Source organism: Actinia tenebrosa, unplaced genomic scaffold (assembly GCF_029948245.1).
Source record: "Actinia tenebrosa isolate PJP-AT-01 unplaced genomic scaffold, QUT_ActTen_1.0 PGA_scaffold16__25_contigs__length_10494907, whole genome shotgun sequence".
In the NCBI taxonomy this organism is placed as follows: Eukaryota; Metazoa; Cnidaria; class Anthozoa; order Actiniaria; family Actiniidae; genus Actinia; species Actinia tenebrosa.
The window spans coordinates 4,117,149-4,131,430 of record NW_028292576.1 but is presented as its reverse complement, the minus strand read 5'-3'; the positions used below and the strand labels follow the sequence as shown (position 1 = coordinate 4,131,430).

The 14,282-nt window shown below is 35.4% G+C and overlaps 2 protein-coding genes across 2 annotated transcripts; one reads left to right on the top strand and one right to left on the bottom strand.

The window, feature by feature from the left end:
- Positions 1-793: 793 nt before the first annotated feature.
- On the bottom strand, positions 794-2,454 carry LOC116293680 (dnaJ homolog subfamily B member 6-like). Its single transcript, XM_031701145.2, has one exon. It carries the CDS (start codon positions 2,357-2,359, stop codon positions 1,616-1,618), a length of 744 nt encoding a protein of 247 aa, XP_031557005.1. The 5' UTR covers positions 2,360-2,454; the 3' UTR covers positions 794-1,615.
- Positions 2,455-3,287: 833 nt separating this feature from the next.
- On the top strand, positions 3,288-13,836 carry LOC116293678 (BTB/POZ domain-containing protein 10). Its single transcript, XM_031701143.2, has 8 exons — positions 3,288-3,881; positions 5,255-5,351; positions 5,632-5,752; positions 6,092-6,189; positions 7,558-7,657; positions 8,176-8,286; positions 8,649-8,702; positions 9,438-13,836. The coding sequence occupies exons 1-8, from the start codon at positions 3,490-3,492 to the stop codon at positions 9,656-9,658; spliced, it is 1,194 nt and encodes a 397-aa protein (XP_031557003.1). The 5' UTR covers positions 3,288-3,489; the 3' UTR covers positions 9,659-13,836.
- The last annotated feature ends 446 nt before the right edge of the window (positions 13,837-14,282 follow it).

The following is a 14,282-nucleotide window of genomic DNA, read 5'->3' as shown; positions in this document are numbered from 1 at the left end:
CAATTTTATATACCCTGCTCCTGAGAAGAATCGCTGAAAACCATACCCTGTTTGGCGGCACGTACCCGTATAGCGAATATAGGGGAGTACCCCCCCCCCCCGGTTCTTATTGTTCCCAACTATTGGGGAGGGAGCGTTGCATGACAACACTAACAACCGGCTGCGGGGAAGAATGGGTGTTTTTGGGCTCCCTAACTGTGGCCACATCTAAGGATCTTTCAATTTGTCAGTATCTTACCGTTTTTTCCATGTTCTTGGAATGGTTAATGTCATTAAAGCCTCACACTGGAAATGTTATATTTTTAATGTGTCTTCCAATACATGATAAAAAGTCTTTGATATTGAATTTGATTTCTTTGAAATTTAAAAATAAATTGTAAAAATTGTAACATTTCGGTCAATTGAATATAGTCCATACTACTAGCTTTAAACTCCGACACTATAGATATATCAAATTCATTACTCCATTAAAACTGCTTAAAGTGTGCAACCACTTTTGCACCCTTAAAAATGCAAAATAAAACTATTTTTTGAGCAGACTATTGTAGAAAGGAAAAAAAAAATACCACAAGCGAAAATTGAAGTACTCTATTGACAATAATATAATTCCAAGGGCAAGATCATGAAATGCCACACAAAACATTGAAGATGAATGAAATATTGGTATAGTGACCACTCTTATATTTCCTTTTGGTCCTAAGTGTATTAAGATATTCTTGCTGTCATTTTTGAAGTGCTGTTAATATCATTGACGAGAGGACACAACCCTGTTTTTGTATTCACAAGCATGATATTTCTAGTTTATTCTGGTCTTTATTACAAAGAATAAACACATCTTTTTACTTCTGAGAAGCAATTTATCAATTTGGAATTTTTTGAGCATTATTTAAGCCAGAGGTTTAAAAGAAATTGACCAAAAAAAATCATTCTCTCTTTTTCTTTTGTTTATTTTATATAATATGAATTTACATTTTCATTCATTTGTCTTTAACAATTTTTACTCTAATAACAATCAAAAAAATTTCAACTTTTTAGCTCTACTATTCAAATTTACTCTAGTTATATTGTCAGTCTGGCTAAAAGCCACTGTATATATATAATTTCACATTTGATTTTAAACTCTAACTTGGAAAGCCTTTGAAAATATCTAGATGGGCTTTCATAACTTCAACAAATAAGTCTTTTTCCACTAGATCTTCCACCTTCAAGGAGCATTCTAACTCCAGCTGCTTCAGATATTCTACAAATAATTAACCAAATTTGCATTCTTCACCTACTGTAGAGTCAAAAATAAAAACTTGGAAAATACTAAAAAAATTTCACAGCAAACTACAGCAAATAGCAAGTCAAAAAAGCTAAACATCTAATAATCTTATTAAAGCAGATTATGATATGATTTTGTTCCCTATCAAGCTACCATCTTAGCTTTCCTGTACAGATAACTTAAATAAGGCTGTACATATGCAGCCAGAAAGAAAGTTTTAGTATTCATAATGTAAGGATTTCTCTAGAAAGTATCGTGAGATATAACTTTTGAAGGCAGCTTTCTTTGATGAAATAGTTTTTGATGATCTAATATAATACATTATTGTATTTGAAAGTACAGCTGTTGATTTCAAAATCGACCAAACATTTGACTCATCATTTGATTCATGTGTTGCATATGTCTTTCCATCTGTACAAAGGGATCATTGAACATCATATTATGTGAACGAACACCAGAAAACGGATCGAAATATGAATCATGAAAAGTTGGAGTGTTGTGGTAATGTCGGTGTCTGTGTCTTCGAGGTCTGCTTGAGGACTGATGATGATGGTGGAAGTGTTGCTGTTGTCTTGGGAAGGAACCATCTTGATCATCGTCTTCCAAATCGTCCAAATTAATAAAACTAATATTTGATGCAGAATTATTGTCATCAAAGAAAAATTGATTATGCGATGAATTCCTCCCTCTGCTCCTGTTCGATCTACGTCTTCTTTGTGGCTCAGGGTTAAAAGAGGTCTCAAAATGAGAAGAGAAAAATTCTTGGAAAGGATCGAACCCGAAAAATTCCCGGAAGATGTCGTCTGGTGAACGGAAAACGTGAACACGAACTCCGCTGGCGCCAAAATCGTCTTGTCGCCCAGCACCTTGAGGGTTGAGACCTTCTTTTCCATATTTATCGTAAAGATCTCTTTTTTCTTTGTTCGAAAGAACTTCATAAGCCTCTGAAATTTCCTTGAATCTAGCCTCGGCAGAAACTCTGCCTTCTGGGTTTTTGTCTGGATGCCAACGAAGCGCTTGTTTTCGATAAGCTTTTTTGATATCATCCTCGGTTGAATCTATCGCTACACCTAGAATCTCATAGTATTCACCCATAGTGAAAAAAACTACAATTTTCTCGGTGAACAGGAGTTATAAAATGAGGACTCTTGCTTTAACTTTCACATTCGAAATAATAATTTCCTAAATTCCCTTACGTCACTGCTCGATGATCATTCGGCTGAAACGACTTAGAACGACGTAGCCACGACGTCATTGGCAGCACTTCCGAAGGTGTTCCGACGATTAATTTACTCCAATCGTCATTCACGAATGTTTCTAGATATTCTTAAACACGACATCTGTGTGAAAAATCCCCCTCGCTGCTTTAAGATTAACTCAAATAGATAATAAAAAAAGTCACATCAATATTTCGCAATCTAGTTATATTTAGAATTTTAAAATTAGCCTCAAATAAATTGAACGTGAAAACTTTAAAAGGTTATTGCGTTTTCCTCTTAAAATAAATTTATTGTATTCATCGTATTGAATAAAAATCGGTTCAACCAAAATGAAAACGAAAGCATTTTTAAAACTCTTTATCGTATTTTCTATTTATTAGCTTAAAACTATAAATTAAGAAAGACACTACTAGTAGTTGAGTGAAAAAACAACAGGACAAGAGTTCCATATAAAGTTCCTCCAAAATAAATGTTTTAAGAACGCTAAATACTAGAGAAATATTAAAAACTAGAAAAATATTGACATTACACGGTGTATTTATCAAAGTACTACTTTTACCTACCTAAATGCCAGATCACATCAATCACTTTATTAGTATTTCTTTTTCTTTTTCTTATAATATTACATCTTTATTTTGTTTTCCATTTTAGTTTTCTCTCCTCTTTTATGTTATTTTTTTCTTCTTTTTTATTGCGATTTCTTGAAATTTTCAAAGCCGAGCGCAAATCGACGGCTTCTGCACGAACGTACTTCCGGTATCTTCGTATTTTTCCGAGTTCTCGTGCCGAACACTTCCGATCCGATTGTATTGAGAGATTGAGAAGGCTCAGTATTAAACGTCATGCCATGCTACATCTAAAAAACATTAAATTTCTCAACCATTTTCTTAGCTTTTGGTTTCTTCAATCCGTTTAATCAATTAATAAGATATCAAACAATACTTTTGTGCCGAAAAAACGGCCAATTTCATTCAGAAAAGCTGGCGAAGCTTGACGAGAAAAAATATGGAAAATGTCAACGAACAGAACCAAGATGGCAACAACGACAATGATTCTAGTGATGGTGAAGTAGAAGCATTGGCGTTAGCAGGGAATATCCCATTAGATATTCCACCCAGAGATATCCCTGGACGACACATCAGAGCTTTAAGTGATCCACCGCATTCTGCTTTGAAACATCGGTCGAGAAGCGAGGAACGTCCACCTTGTCCAAGCGCAGGCTGTTTGAAAAGAAGCTCGGAAGTTTTCAACCAAATAAGCAGTCCTCGTTTTATAAATCCTCTGATTACTAAACCAAGGCCTAATAATATGGATAAACTGACTTTGATTGTTGATGGTACTAGATTTGTCGTGGAAAGATCGCTTTTTGTCGCACATCCAAATACAATGCTTGGAAGGTAAGAGATACCTTTTTAAGCACAAATTTAAGCACATTTTCTCAGCTGATTTTTACGTCTTTAAGCTATTTTAAAAGAATCCTTTCAATCTAGACAATTATTAAAACTTCAAACAATGCTTATCAGTAAAATCATAAAACAATTATTTATTTATAAATATTAACTTTTCTATGTGTCACCCATTGTGTAAAAATTCATTTACAAAATTTTATGGATAAAAACAAGCTCATATTACACTATTCGATATTAATAAAAAGGCTTATATAAATATTTTTACTAGGTCTTGCATTTCATAGGGAAAATATTTTTCAGAACTTTATTGTGGTTGTGCTGTAACCTAAACAACTTAAAAACTCTGGTAAACTACAAAATTCAGTTATTTTGATTTTTGCTTTAAAATTTTTAATATGACTTGAGCTCTTACTTTAATACATATATTTGCTTCACTGCGACATTTGGTAATATATCCTTGGCGGGTATATTGGCTGTATGTCATGCAATACCAAGTGCTTCGTTAGGTAATGATTAAAATGATAATAGTAATAATAATGGAAGCTTTGTTTTTAATATTTGTTGACTATATATGCGATTGCAAATCTCTCTTTAAAACAGGTAATTTACAACTGGCTACTATAATTAAGATAGTAATAATAATAATAACAATAATAATAATAATAATGGGATTAACAGTGGATTCCACAGACTGTCTCTTCTTCCACTTAATCAAATTATAGATTAATATTTTGTTGCTATATATGATAATCAATTGTTTGACAATATTATGTCTTCGATTTTAAATAAATTGAATAATTTTATCTTTAGCAATTTTTGTGCTTGACGTAACATAAGGAATCATTTAATATACAACTATGCACTCGTTCTGGAATACAGTGTTTTAAAAAGCTTCACCCTTTTACTCGTGACTCACGTAAAGGTTCTAACAAATTTGTTTTCAAAAAATGTCCAGCGTTCAATATCAAAAGTTGCCACAAAATAACTCAAATCCCTTATGTTACGTCATAGTCATTAACATATTGGAAATATAAACCTTCGTATCTCAAAGACCCGACATTCAAATGACAAATTATTTTCACAATCAACTATTCACTATTTAAAGAATCAATTCTGAAAATATTGTGTGAAGGGCTCATAAGCATTTAAGATAATAGACAGACATTAGACATTTGTCTGGCCAGAACTAAGACTTGTCCTGTGAAGTCTTTAATTGCCTGGCTGGTCATTTTGACCAGTAACATTTAGCCAGAAATAAGGTAGGACTAAGCTATTAAAACTAACTAGCCAGTCATCATAACCCATGTCTGATCAGCCCGCGTTATTTTAAGCCTGAATTAAATTTTTGTCTTTTTTTCTAGGATGTTTGGTTCAGCAAATGACTACACCACAAGGAATGAAAAGGGAGAGTTTGAAGTTGCTCATGGTATATCGGCAAGTGTCTTCAAATGCATTCTGGTAAGTAAAGAATAAAAATAACAATGTAAAGTTATTGGAGAAATAGAAAGAGATAACTGTATTATCTTTTGATGTATATGTTATAAATAGAAAAATGAGCGATAATAGTGATCGACACTTCAACATCACCACTGAGATGTCATTATCTGTCTATCAAGATGAGGTCTAATTACCCTTAATAATTATCGCTCATCACAATGTTTCCCTCGATCCTTACTTATTTAATGAATATGTCAGTTAATATACAGTAATAAATTTCTAATGTCTATTTTTTCATTAGGATTATTACAAAATGGGAACTATTAACTGCCCTCCCAGTATCTCTATTCCTGAGCTAAGAGAAGCCTGTGACTACCTGCTTATCCCATTCAATGCTCATGTTATCAAGTGCCAGAACCTAAGTAAGACGTAAAACTATGGTTAAGCTTACTGCAATTTTCAATATACCACTAACTCAGTAGAGATAACTAGCTAAAAACTAGTGTGAGCTGCGTCAGTGTTTCTAATGAAACAATAATGATAAAAAAGTAAATTATACACCATGACATTTTGGACGCTAGTCCTTCGTCTTTTACTCTGATGAAGGCCTCGGCTTGGAATTATTATTCATGGTCACTGAACAGAACTGTAAATCGTAGTATTTCATTTGATTCACAGAAATGAAATAAAGTTGTTATTGGGTGGAAATAAGAGATTAAAATATTCCAATTTTTTACCTTATATTTTTCTCTTTCTCCCAGGGGAATTGCTTCACGAACTTTCAAATGATGGAGCCAAAGGCCAGTTTCAAGAATTTCTTGAGGAGTTCATCTTGCCTGTCATGATTAATGCTGCTAAGGTTAGAATTCTATACATCAGTTCTTTAATTATTGACTTCTTCCTTGCGCATAGTAAGTTGTATTTCAATAGTTCTTACCAATCAAGGCCATCCAGACAAATTTTCGTACAAAATAGCCAGTACAATCAAGTATTTAAACAATAGAATCTGCACAAAAATCTTTCCTTTAAGCTGACTGCCTACTTTTGGAAATTGATTTAAACCCTTTTTTAAAACTTCCATTTTCCAAATAGAAATTTGATGCTGATTCCAAATCTGGAAAGAAAACTTGGGTGTCCCTAGCTTGTTTTCTAGATAATCAGCATTTAATGGAAGCCTTTTGGAGTAAAAATTGCGCCACCGGAAGTGATAAGAAAAAATTAAGATTCATAAGATAATAGTTATTTGCAGACTCTATGATTGCACAAATGAAGGCTAGTCAATCATTCTACAATAATACATGGATATTTTCGACAAAAATACAAAAAAATACATCGATTTGTCATATTTTGTAGTTTCGGTGCTCTTAAAAAATCTGATAAAGTCGAACAAAAATCCCTACAAAAATCTATTTTTTCATGTGTTACCGATTTAAACTTTTTCTAAAATGTTGATATAACCTAGATTTTTAGGAGTTTTTTCAAATGAGCTATTAAAAAATAGAGTCCTGTGCAAAATTTGAGGGTTTTGCCCTGTTGAAGCTCAAAACGCGCATGGTTCTTCAATGAAATCTTGTAGATTTTTCAGCGGTTTTTGAGCGCGCGCTCATCATGGGCTCAATTCGAACGTTCAAAAGTAGGCAGCCACCTTAAAAGCATTAATAAAACATATTATATTTTACTATATTTACTTTATTATAATAAAACCTGTGTGTGTCTGTATGATCAGAAGAGAACGAGAACACTTTAAACTCCAGAATTTGTCACATCCCTGTTTAAGGAGAAAGGAAAATTATGCTCTCATACATTTTTTTCATATTGCAATATGTTGGGTGCCTTGATGAATACTATCGACTGGTCAAGTCGCTTTGAAAGTTAAGGTCTAGTTTTCGAGAAAATAAGCGGTAAACGATTTCTATGGTGTCATCATTACGTCATAATGAAAAGGCCGCTTTAAACTAATTTATCATTTTTGAAACCTTTAATCCTTTCCTGACATTGTGTGAAAAGTGCTTGCAGATCGAGTTATTCAAGACAAAGTTGTAGCTGTTTCAATGTGGCTAGGTGTGCCAGACCAAAACTACTCAGAGCCTCCTTAATTCATCATCAAGGATGTAATTTGTGAATTGGATATAAAATTTTTGGGGTTGGCCTTGGTTGTATTAGTCACACTGTAAGAAGAAATTCCTGTGAGACGTTGATTAAAAGTGACATTTTTACACTGTTTCAGAAAGGAAACAGAGAATGTCACATCGTTATCCTGGCAGAGGATGACGTAGTGGATTGGGACATTGAATATCCACCTAGTATGGGAGAAGAATATCATCAAAGTAAGTATATCATTAACCGCCACCCGGTGAGCTCATTTGGTAAGAGGGTCGGTCTGTTGTGAGTCTTAAAATAACTGAGGAGAAGGTGCTGCCTTTATAATAATATCTGCACATGGTTAGACCTTCAAGTCTTCTCGGACAAGGACTTTAAACCGTAGGCCCTGTCTCCCAACCCTTCCTAGTAAATGGGGGACATAAAAGAACCACCAGGACGTAAAAAGAAACCCTGGCCGGTACCACCCTCAGTGCCTACACTTCATACTAACCATCTCTCATGCTTGTAAATTGCACAAAAAGCAATCTGTCATTCACAACTCCATGTAAAGCGTCTTTGATTATATCCACATATAAAAGGGCGCTATATAAATCATAATCATTTCATTTTTTCATTTCATTGAGCATCAAACTTTATTACACATATAATTAAATATGCTACAGGAAAACTCTGGTGATTTTCAGAGAGGTCCTGGAATTAACTTAAAATGAAACAAACAGTTTTTTTCTTCTTCTCATTTCAGTCATATACTCGAACCAGTTGCACAGATTTTTCAAGTATTTTGAAAACAGAGATGTTGCAAAAGACGTTTTAAAAGAGAGAGGACTGAAAAAGATACGACTGGGAATTGAAGGTATATTATTCATTAATGTAGTATCATTGGTGAACGCTGCATTAGAAAAACAATAGACTCATTAAGCAAATACAATGTGAGGACAGCACGCTTGCTAAAGATTGGCTTTCAAAACGGCCCTTGACGTCACATTCAGGATGTCATTTCGCCTGGTTTCATGTCCTGTTAAGAACGTTGCAATGTTGGAGGCAATTTTTAAAGCCAATTGTCAGCATACATGCCATCCTCTTTCACATCACATTGTGTTTGCTTAATCAGTCCCATGGACTATTGATTATGGATTGCAAACTCACCTTGATCTATACTGCAAATAAATCTACCATTGTTTAGCCATGTATCTATATTTTATTTGTTCATTTAAGGTTACCCAACTCACAAAGAGAAAATCAAGCAGAGACCAAATGGAGGCTTGGAAGGTCAGTAAATATTGAAATACTGATGTTGATGGATGACAGTGGTGATGATGATGATGATGATGATGATGATGATGATGGTGAAAATGATGATGATGGTGCAAATGATGATGGTGATGGTGGTGATGATGATGGTGATGATGATGATGATGGTGAAAATGATGATGATGGTGATGATGGTGGTGATGATGATGGTGATGATGATGGTGATGTTGGATGATAATAGGTGATGATGATGCTAATGTTGATGGATGATTATGGTGATGGTGATTATGATGATTATAATAATGATGCATGATGATGATTGTGGTAACAATGTTGAAGTTGATAATGGATGATAATAGGTGATGATGATAATGTTGATTGATGATGGTTCTGATGCTGATGGTGGTGCATGATGATATGCATGATGGTGGGGGATGTTGTCAACTGATGATGGTGGTAATTCATGATTATGATGATGATGGTAATTATGATAGTGGTGGTGGTGGATTTGAATGTGATGATGATAGTGATGGTGATGATGACATGATGCATGATGATGATGGTGATGGTGATGATGACGTCATGCATGATGATGATGGTGGTGTTGATGATAAATGATGATCAGAATTATGAATGTCATTCTTCACATAATTGTCCCATTATAAAGAAGTTAGTAACAATAATGGAAGATATAAGAATGCTAAAATTGATTTTTAAAAATTTCCATACTAATCATTTTACCTTATATTTCAGTCATATACAACTACGTCCAACGACCCTTTGTCAGAATGTCCTGGGAGAAAGAGGAAAGCAAGAGCCGACATGTTGATTTCCAGTGTGTCAAACAGAAGACCGGAACCCCTGGGCTGATAGAGGCAGTGGATGAACCTGCGGCACTAGCAGCTGCAGGAGCCATCAATGCTCCCCGCCCTCCCCCAGTGGTTCTTGGTGCATATCCTGAAGAGTTTGAGTAAAAGGTAGGAGATGGTTGCCATGGAAACGCCATTAATGCAGCCTTGTCCTATTAAATGCGTGTATGGCTGATCATTAACTTAGCAATGTGCACAGAATATCATTGCAAGTATGTAATGAACATATACTAGCTTGAGCCTGACTTAATGTTCAAATTTAATGAGAAAAAATTATACATTATCGGCACTAACTACCTTTGATAACTATGCTATATTGTCATTACTAAAATGCACAAGCAACTTAATATTTCCAAGAAGGGTTTAACATCGCTGGTAAAGTGGTTAATATCATCAAAACTTACAGTGTGACGCACCTAACCATACCCTGCGAGCAGGAGCTACAGCCAGCTCCACGGAGAGTCAGAAAGAAAACCTCTGCTCGCAGGGTAACCTAACCATGGCCACCCAACTATTTTTTTTACTAATGCCGTTGAATCCTTTCCTGCCAAGTGTTTCCATCAATTAAAAGACTTTTTACGAAAGTGTCTAGTGTTAGCCAGCAAAGGGACCAAAATAAGTACCATCCAGGCAGGTTTCTAGCCATTTATTTAAGTTTTTTGTTGCAAAGAATAGGATTTAAATAATTGCAGTCACGCTGACTGAGTTCATGTGCAAATGCACAAATTATCGCTGTCTTATTGGCTTAAAAGTACTAGTAAAAAATAAGTTGTGTGGTCACGGTTAAGCACGTCATACTGTAAGGTGTTCTTATATCTTTTATTATCAAATCAAAATGACATCACTTTGATAGCATGGACCTCACTTCCACAGGCATTCTAGATAACTGCATGTTTGCAATATAGACCTTTATTGTTGGTCTTCATTACCTCCACCACGTTAGTTAAAATGAATTGAACATTAGAATTTTTGGGGGGTATTCTTTTGTTATATCAACTCTTTTTGTTATGTACTGTTTAAAAAACGAGTAGGAGTGTTTTATCAGGTATAAAAGCAGGAGGCGTAGCCTCGTGCTTTTATACCTGATAAAACACGATCTACGAGTTTTTTGAACTGCTTAAAACACTCATGAACAATTTATAGATTTTGGTTCAACTGGAGCCACCATACACGTCACGAACATGGATTTTTATACTTCGATAGAGATTTGACGTCACGGGCATGCGCAACCAGATTGAATAGAAGCTCCCACACGTTGTATATTGCGTGCCAAGGCAAAGACAGGCACGTTAGTCAAAGATCATTAGGGTTGACTATGACCTTGATGAAGCTCTATGTCTTCATCTAAACTTGGATGCATACTTCATTCCTGATGAAGTCATCCTCATAGTATTCGAGTGGTCTTTATATAAAGACACATGTGTCTTTATATAAAATCACTTGAATACTAATGAAGAGGACTTTATCGGGTATAAAGGTTCATGCACGTGACGTGTATGGTGGCTGCAATTGGACCATAAGCTTATGAATTATTAATGAGTGTTTTAAAACTAAATATGTATAAAAGCTTTTATTTTTTCCATCCCTTCTGAAATACCATAGACCAAATTCAAAACTCACACCGATGTGAGGCTTTTAAAGTTGTGATCAAAGGGATCTGGCGTGACTCAAATTAATCTGGCGTGACGCAAATTAATCTGGCGTGACTCAAATTAATCTGGCGTGATTCAAAAGTCACGAATCACCACAGGGAGCCCTAAATTTATTACGGTATTAAGTTACGCGTTACAAACACTCGTGTTCTATTATGTTAGGACCATTTGTATATGGGTGTATTGAGTTACGATTATTATGTAATGTCATCAACATATGAAACGTGATCGTTTTACCGATTTAGCATCACCAAGCCGGGCTCCCTGTGGAATCACGCCAGATTCCTTTGTTCACAACTTAAGCCTCATATCGGTGCGAGTTTTGAATTTGGTCTATATAGTGAGTTTTAACTTTTATACATATGGAAAAGGAGCATTGAGCAAAACAAATTAAACGGCAATTCAAATTTTTTTGATATTTAGGACATTTTATTTATATATAACTAGAATTTTTTTATTAGCTCAATACTCAAATAATGAATTGCGGCATCACTTGGTTCTTTTGGTACCGCCGGTTCTGTGTTTTAGAGATGCCTAATGATTAATCCTCTTCACAGTTCCCTATGCCAGCTCAAAAGGTAACCGTTGTTGTGCATTGAAGCGAGAATGGTAGTAACCATGCAATGATAGAGTTCCTTGGACAATTATTCACGTCTCTATCATTGCTTTTGCTTCGATGCACAGGCACTATTAGAGCGAAGGCATTTAACCCGTGAAATGAAAAATACTAGTCAACGTGTAATAGTCCAATAGACACAAAAGAAGACAATGGAATTAGGGTCTACTAAAGTGTATTAGTCTAATATCTATTGCACGGGTTTTTAAAATTAAAATGTCATTAAAATGACTTCACTCTAGAGTACAAACACTAATAGTGTGCAACATAAATATCAATTAAATAGGGTTATTTTATACTGTTTTCTTTTGTTTAATTAGTGCTATTTACGTACTGCTAAATAGTGATAACTATTGCACACATTTAGTGTTTGTACTCTACCTTTCAAGGTTACTATGAATCAAATTAGTCCACACTCTTTGCAGATTTGAGTGAGACCTCCTAACCACCCATCCATCCCACTAATCCATATTGCTTAAATCCATCACTCCCACTCCTTAAATATGCATAGAGCTTAAATATTTTTTGGGGAATTATGCAATAACGACCAAATATATAATTTAAAACCTCGGCGTATGAGGAGAACTGAAAAACATACAAACAAAAAAAGAATGCCAACTTCTAGTCTCCCACGCAGCCGCTATTAGTGTCGTCACGCAACGCTCACTTATGATTAGGGGAGTAAGCGTTGAGTGACGACACTAATAGTAACTCCGTAGAAGACTAGCCAACTCCATGCTTCCAATAGGAAAGAAATCGTAATCTTATTCCAGAAATTTATTCTTTTGGTCAGTACTCTGAAATAAGGTTGGAATGAGTCCCGAAAATTTGGGACGGTTTTTCTCTCGCTTTTTGATTTTCCAGTTAAAAGCTCAAGTCAGGCAACTAAAAAGATAGCAACTTTATACCCTGAGACCTATGTTCTCTATTGTCTAGAGTTTGCCTCGATAGATCGAAATATATTTTTTGAAATATATAGCACTATTGGTGGGTCGTAACCATTCCCAAGAGAATAAAAAGACAAAAACATGGCGGTTATCGTGGTGCCGTTGACACTGGTTTCCAGAGCAGTTTTCGTATGACTGTGAAAAGCTCAGTGCCGTAGGCGTGACGTGACGTGCCGTGACCGTGATGCTTTCTAGAATTTTAATTGGCTGATTTTTTTCACGCGCAATGTGATTGGTATGGCATTGCCGTGACCTTGACGTGACCGTGCCCGCGCCGTGTTATGCCGTGTTCCAGGTATTTGATTGGATGGAGAGTAAATTCTCGTGCAGTGTGATTGGTCTGGCGTATCCCTTGCTGTGTCACGAACGTGTTCATGCCGTGAACTTTTCAGTCATACGAAAACTGCACTAATGAGGAACACGCGACGACGTAACGTTCAATCGAAGAATTGGTAACATCCGGTGTTAATAAAAGTAAGGAATATCACAGGTAGCCCAAGCTTGGTTTCTGTGGTGTCCTGTAAGGAAATGTATGGGGATTCATCAAACATTTAATAAAGAACAAAGAAATACTGGTGGGGTAAAAAAAAATACTTAGTGGTGGGGGAAAAAATCCTCAAAACGGGCTAAATTAATATATACAAATGAACAACACAATTGCTTAAGAATTATGCGGGTTTTTCTCTTAGTTCTGATTATGTTACGCACATTTGAGGCAAACACTGAACGATAGAAAACTCGAAACTGGAATATTGATGGTTTTCACAGCCACCATGTTGGATAAATTTAACAAAAAATTCGTCATAAGTCTCTTTCGTTATTCGTTATATCATCCAACATGACCGCCGTGTCTTTTGTTATTTTATAATTCTCTTGGGAATGATTGAAAACCAGTAACTGAAATTACTCTCACGTACAAAATTGAGTTAGCTAGTTAAAGCTACTTATAGTAAATAATATCTATTTTATTCACTAGCAATTATTTTGCTCACGAGTGATAGAGTTGTAAACGAGTTTAGATTTGAAATAAAATTGCCAGCATGAATACTGGGAGCGCTTTATTCCTTATTTGAGCTTATTTGAATTTATAACTTTTGGGAATAGTCCCCTTCACAGTTCCCTGCGCCATCTTGAAAGGTAGTCGTGCCTTTGTGAAATGAACGGTGAGCATGCAATGATACGAGATTGGGTAGATCAAAGTCAGGGCATGCTTAGCTGCTAGGTTTTGCGGAGGAAAGAAAACTGGAGAAGTAAGTGAGAAAAACCTTCAAATCAAGGGAGAGACCTAACAAACTAAACTCTAAGTCTGACCCGATTCCAGGAATCAAACCAGAGACCTAAAAGGTGAGCTGAGATGTAAGTTTACGGTGGCCCATAAAATGGGGACAAGCAGCAAGTATTAAAGACGAGTATTAACGAGTATAAATTTATATTAACAATAAACGAGTTGCTGCATATTAAACGAATTGCTGCATGTTAGGAGAGTTGCTGCATGTTAGGAGAGTTGCTGCATG

What these genes read in the sequence shown, in the direction of transcription:
- LOC116293678 (XM_031701143.2), top strand. Translation starts at nt 3,490, where the DNA reads ATGGAAAATGTCAACGAACAGAACCAAGATGGCAACAACGACAATGAT. An exon ending in CCAAATACAATGCTTGGAAG is followed by an intron (nt 3,882 to 5,254) that starts GTAAGAGATACC and finishes CTTTTTTTCTAG; the next exon opens with GATGTTTGGTTCAGCAAATG. An exon ending in GTGTCTTCAAATGCATTCTG is followed by an intron (nt 5,352 to 5,631) that starts GTAAGTAAAGAA and finishes TTTTTTCATTAG; the next exon opens with GATTATTACAAAATGGGAAC.
- LOC116293680 (XM_031701145.2), bottom strand. Translation starts at nt 2,359, where the DNA reads ATGGGTGAATACTATGAGATTCTAGGTGTAGCGATAGATTCAACCGAG.